Raw genomic sequence first — 6,400 nt, forward strand, 5'->3', positions numbered from 1 at the left:
TGTTTTTGTGTACATCCCCAAAATACAAAAACAAACAACAAACAAAAAACAGAGGGAATAGAAGCAAATACTGTTGAATGACGATGCACAGAGGGGATTGGAATCATTGTATTGAAACGAAATATGATAGGATGAGTGTAAAACTGATATTCTACATGTAAACTATCATTCAATTCACAATGAAAACAACAACAAAAAAAGATTATATATATATATACACACACACACACACACACATACATAAATGAGTTGAATAGGCATAATTTATATCCATTAAGCTCTCTGGGGTAACAAACAAAACCACTTAATGCTATAACAGTTTACATCATTCTTTTTAGAAGTCCATTCACATATACTGAATTTTATTATTTTCAGATTTACTACTCTGTGGCTCATTAATAACTTTAAGACAAACTAACATCAAATATATTCTACCTCAAGATAGTTACTGTAGGGTCAAACAATAAAATCCAGTGTAATCCGAAGTTATTACTTACAAGGATTGTCAAAAGTATTTGGAACTTAAAATATTCATTTCAAAATATTTATCAGCATAAAAGCACAGTTCACATTTTATGTTTCTAAACTATGAATCTACTCTAAAAAAGTTATTTAACTATTTTAATAAAAGGAACACTCTCAGGTTATTTTCTGTTCTGTTTTTCGTTTCTCAAATAGGTCATTTGTGTAACTGTTCTTGACATTTTCAATATATTGAATGCATATTCAATATGTTTTCAAAATTACAATGCTATAAATCAACTTACTTATAAATGACACTGATACCAAATATGAATTTAATGACAAAACCAAATTTAGTTATAAATGACAAAACATATAATGAAAGTATTGATAGTTTTTTTATTAAATATAAACCATTAGGAAAACATAAGTGAGCTCTGGTAGCGTAGTGGTTACGAATCAGGCTGCGAACCCTAAGGTCAGCGGTTCGAAACTACCAGCTGCTCCGCGGGAGAAAGAAGAGGCTTTCTACTCCCGTAAAGATTTACACCCTCGGAAACCCTGTACAGGGTCGCTATGGGTCGGAACCGACTCGATGGCACTTAACAACAACAACAACATTAGGAAAACATACTTTCTCCATTCTTTTTTTTTTTCTTGGTTGATGTCAGCTAGCTACTGGCTTCAGTTTCCACCAGGTCTGTCCCTAAAGCCATCACTGATTCCCAAACCTAGCTACTTAATTTCATCCATTTTCTGCTTTTTGTTTCATTCTACTTACCAAGGGGACTACAAAATGACACCGTCATCACAAGGATGTGATTTTGGCATCTTTTCGCAACCAAGTATTCAATGTTGACTATAGATTGAAAGTATGCATTTTTTCTTTTACCTTGAATGATAAAATCAGTCTTTATAAAATGAGAAACCCAATTATTTTTAACCTAATAGTGTTCCTTTCAGATAAGAATCTATGGTACCCACCTGGTCATACTTACAACACACACACAAAAGAAACAATTGAAAGCAGCAATGTTGAAAAGAAAGCAGAAATGGTGTGTGTTTAACAAATATCAGTAAACCAACTGATCTTAAAAATGTGACAATTCAAATGGAACAGGAAATATTTTACATGAGATCAGCTATGAAAACAGCTGACAGTAAGAATTGGTTTAAATGAGCTCTAACTGGGAATATGTCCATCACATCTTAGTGAACTCAAGTTTTAAAGCATGAATGACGGCAATGCATTGTGAAATCCTTCTAAAAAGAAAATGTCAAAAGAAAATAAACTAACATAGTTTGCTCTATGTTGGCATCTCTGTTAACATAACAATACTTCACACATAAACACACACAGATGTTCTTTCGTCCACAGACCACTTTAGCAAGTTAATAAAGACCAATTTTTCTCCCTCTACTTCCACTGAAAAAGTGAGTTAGCAGTGAGATTTTTAATGGCGCAGGGTGTGATGATGAAATGACAGAGCAGACATCAAGAGACTAAAAGTGCACTGTCAACTCTACACCATGATGCAGAGCAGTGCATTCTTTGGTACTGCATCATACTGGTTACCACAAGAATCCCTTATGGGACTCCATGTTCTATGGGTAGATGGTGTTCTCCCCAGACCTCCTAGAAAGGGTTAGTCATTTCATGAAGGGTTAGCTGTCTCTCAGAAAAGCGGAAGATCCTGAACTAGGAGGAAAAATGGGAAACACTGACTTGAACTAAGTCAACAGTGGCTTTCTCTCACCCTTGCTCTCTGGGTCTTTACTTGGAAGCACTGAGCTTTCTTGTGAGTATTTATGGCACAACCGTTAGTTTTATAAAAGCAGATCATCAAGTTTTACTCTACGTTTATTGTCTTTTGTTATTCCCACCCCCTCTTTTTTTTTTTTAAAGTGGTTTAAGTTATCTGATCTTGTCTCAACTATATCTCAAGGAGGGGTCACATGAGACAGACAACTGAAGGAGAAATAGCGCTTGCTTCATTTCCATCCAAAGTGAGCAGGCTGGCAAGACTCCCAGTCACTGTGTTCAGCATGGAGTCTCTGTTATTCCCAGTGCTAATGGGTTACGGAACTCTAGAACAACCTAACAGGGAGGATGCTGGGTGAAAACAGTGGGTGAAAACATCAGGACTATTACTCAGGCTCTGCCTTCTTTGTTCCCTTTACACGATCCCTGATTCTAAAGAACTCAATGAGAGCTTCAGCTAATCTCTGGACAAGAATATGGCTTACTGGTTTAGCAATTATGCTTTATATGAAAATTATTCACAGTGTTAAAGTACGAGAAATGTAAAAGTTAAAATACATTAGTACTATACTAATACAAATTATGTAAGACAGAAATAAAAATATTAACCCCTGAATAATCATATGTAATGTTATTCTAGAAAAGAAGTTCCTGACTTCATTGCTTGGGCCAGTTAATGTATGAAATTACATCTAAAAAGATATTTTTAAAACTTACTTGGTTAAAATCCTTTTGTCTCAAGTATGTAATTGCTTTATTTATTTCCAGATCATTAGCTAACTCTACATACTGAGATGCTTTCACAACTTCGACACACCTGTAATGTGAAGCATAAAATAGGTTATTTTGTTATAGTATACTTGAGTTGTTGCTGGTTTATCAAAGTGACTTTTCAAAGATTTTTATAGAGTACCCCAGCTGCTATGTACCATCATCGGTCTGTCAGTTTGTGGTGCTGTTGTGGCCTGTAAGTTACTTTAATACCAGCAGAGGAGCTCTGGTAGCATAGTGGTTATGAATCGGGCTGCGAACCTTAAGGCCAACAGTTTGAAACTACCAGCTGTTCTGTGGGAGAAAGATGAGGCGTTCTGCTCCTGTAAAGATTTACAGCCTTGGAAACCCTATACAGGGTCGCTATGGGTCGGAACCGACTCGACGGCACTTAACAACAACAACAACATGTCACTGGTATTTTAAATGCCAGTAGGGTCACCCATGCTATACAGGTTTCAGTGGGGCTTTCAGACTAAGACAGACTGGGAAGAAAGGCCTGACAATTGACTTTCAAATACCACCCAATGAAAACCCTGTGGGTCACAGCAGAATACTGTCCAGTAGAGCTCTGGAAGTCAGCCCCATAAGTAAGAAGGTGCAGCACAGGGAACAAGTCAATGTCAGACTCCCGGTGTGACACTGTAGGATCAGCACTGGACTGCGAACCACATGGTTGTCAGTTCAAACCCATCAGTTGCTCCTCGGAAACCTTATACAAGGTAGCTATGAGTCAGAACTGACTCGATGGCACTTAACAACAACAACCACCACCTAACCATAGTCTTGGTAAACTCCCACCAAACATTTTTTCTGATGGGCTTGTGTAAGAGATGATGGATGAAGATGCTGATGGATTATATGATTCAGCTATGAGGGACTGCTAACAGGGCTAACTATGATTGGTCAACTGGGTATAAAATAAACCATAGCAGAAGCAGAGAAGGAAGACGAGCCAGGAGTGGAGCAAGTCCTTGAATTCCTGAGATTCCTGTCCTTTGAACCTCTTCAACTCAGGGACAGAAAGCTGTGACAACACTGGAGGACTAGCAGAGGATAGCAGAGGAGCCATAGCAGCAGAGCCAAGAGGCAGAGGAGGAGACAGAGTAGTGAACTTCCTGACCTACGGAGCAAGTAAAGCTGAATGTCTCTGGGCAGGAGGCTCGTTGTGGAGCGGGTTACCTCTAAGCAGGTTTGCTGACTCACAGAGCTAGAGCTGAGTGCCTTTGGGGTGAGACTTATAGCAGCGTGGAGTGCCCTTTGGGCATTTATCAGCAGTGCTAAAAGAGCTTTGTTACACTGCCTGAGTTGGGCAGAGCTCAGGCCAAGGACAGAAGAAGCTGTCCTTACCAAAGACCGGTGTCCAGAGCATTTTTGGATCCTACACTGGAACCTTGTAACTTCCCTAATAAACCCATGACTGTGAGTATGATACCTGAGTTTTGTATGGGCACGGCAATGAATTATTGAACCAGCTGAGTAGAGAGTGCTTTGGGAGGGATGCTGGTACCATTTTTTTGCAAAAGGCATTAAAAATGTACAGTGGTTGTATTAATGGATTCGAGCATACTAACAATTGTAAGAAGGCATAAGACTGGGAGATGTTTCGTTATGTTGCATTGAGGTCACCATTAATTAGGGCTGACTCGACCCCAACTAACAACATTTGCTATGTAAGGTTAACAGTTGGTGTCTTCCAATACAGGAACTGATTTACTAAATTCTCTAGTTCTAAACTAAGAACTGCTATCTGATAGGAAAATATTCATATGCCTACAAGGAAGACCAGTTAATACAACTATTATTCAAATTTCTGCACCAACCACCAAGTCAAAGACGAACAAATAGAAGAATTGGACCAACTTCTTCAGTATGAAATTGATCAAACATGCAGTCAGGGTGCACTGATAATTACTGGTGACTGGAAAACAAAAGTTGAAAACAGAAAGGAAGGATCCGTATTTAGAAAATATGGTTTTGGTGATAGAAATGACACTGGAAATCAAATGATAGAAAAGATTTTGCAAGACCAATGAATTATACAATGAAAATATTTTTTTAAAACATCACCAGATGGAATACACAGTAACCAAATTGATTCCATCTGTGGGAAGAAATAGAGCAGAAGCTCAACATCATCAGCCAGGGGTCGACTACGGAACAGACCATCAGTTGCTCAAGTACAAGTACAGCTCTGGTAGCGTAGTGGTTACAAATCGGGCTGCAAACCGTAAGGTCAGCAGTTCAAAACTACCAGCTGCTCCGTGGGACAAAGATGAGGCTTTCTACTCCCGTAAAGATTTACACCCTCGGAAACCCTGTACAGGGTCGCTATGGGTCGGATACGACTCGACGGCACTTAACAACAACAACAAGTACAGGCTAAAGTTGAAAAGAATTAGAACAAGTCCACAAGAGCCAAAATATGACTTTGACTAGATTCACTTACATTCAGATATCATACCACGTACAGATTTGACATGCTGTACACTAATGACACAAAATCAGTGGAGTTGTGGGATGACATTAAGCACGTCGTACATAAAGAAAACAAAAGGTCATTAACAAGGCAGGAAAGAAAGGACAGACCAAAGTGGATGTCAGAAGAGATTGTGAAACCTACTTCTGATTGCAGAGTAGCTATCTATAACCAAGGGAAGAATGACAAAGTCTAAGATAGAACAGAAAATTTCAAAGGACAACTAGAGACGACAAAATAAAGTATTATAATAAAATGTGCAGAGACTTCGAGTTAGAAAATCAAAAGGGAAGAACATGTTCAACATTTCTCAAGCTGAAAGAACTGAAGAAAAATGTCAAGCTTTGTTTGTAATTGATTGTTGAATTGTTGAATGATGCGGGAAGCATCAGAAGAAGATGGAAGAAATACAGAATCACTGTACCAAAAAAGAGTTGGTTGGCATTCAACCATTTCAGGAGGTAGCACAAGATTAGGAACCAATGATACTGAAGGAAGAAGTCCAAGCTATACTGAAGGCATTGGCAAAAAACAAGACTCCAGGAATTGACGAAATATCAACTGAAATGTTTCAACAAACTGATGTAGCCCTGGAAAATAGCTACCTGGTCAAGTGATTGGAAGAGATCCAAATTTTTGTGAATTCCAAAGACTCAAAAGAACACAGGAATTATCAAACAATATCATTAATATCACATGCAAATAAAAATTTGAAGATAATTAAAAAATAGTTGTAGCAGGACATCGACAAGTAACAGCCAGAAATTCAAACTGGGTTCAGAAAATGATGTGCAATGAGGACTATCATTGCTGATGTCAGATGGATTTTGACTGAAAGCAGACAATACCAGTAACATGTTTACTTGTGTTCACTGACTAATCATCTGTGAGTATCATAACAAACTATGGATAACATTGTGATAAAT

The 6,400-nt window shown here is 38.2% G+C and overlaps 1 protein-coding gene across 1 annotated transcript in view; it reads right to left on the reverse strand.

Moving 5' to 3' along the window:
* The window catches only part of IFT88 (intraflagellar transport 88 homolog (Chlamydomonas)), a 107,370-nt gene that overhangs the window by 60,841 nt on the left and 40,129 nt on the right, over positions 1-6,400 (reverse strand). The window contains exon 14 of the mRNA XM_006831966.1: positions 2,942-3,041. Within this exon, the coding sequence (XP_006832029.1) occupies positions 2,942-3,041 (100 nt within the window). The remainder of the gene's footprint in view (positions 1-2,941; positions 3,042-6,400) is intronic.

This window comes from Chrysochloris asiatica, unplaced genomic scaffold (assembly GCF_000296735.1).
Source record: "Chrysochloris asiatica unplaced genomic scaffold, ChrAsi1.0 scaffold00005, whole genome shotgun sequence".
Taxonomy (NCBI): Eukaryota; Metazoa; Chordata; class Mammalia; order Afrosoricida; family Chrysochloridae; genus Chrysochloris; species Chrysochloris asiatica.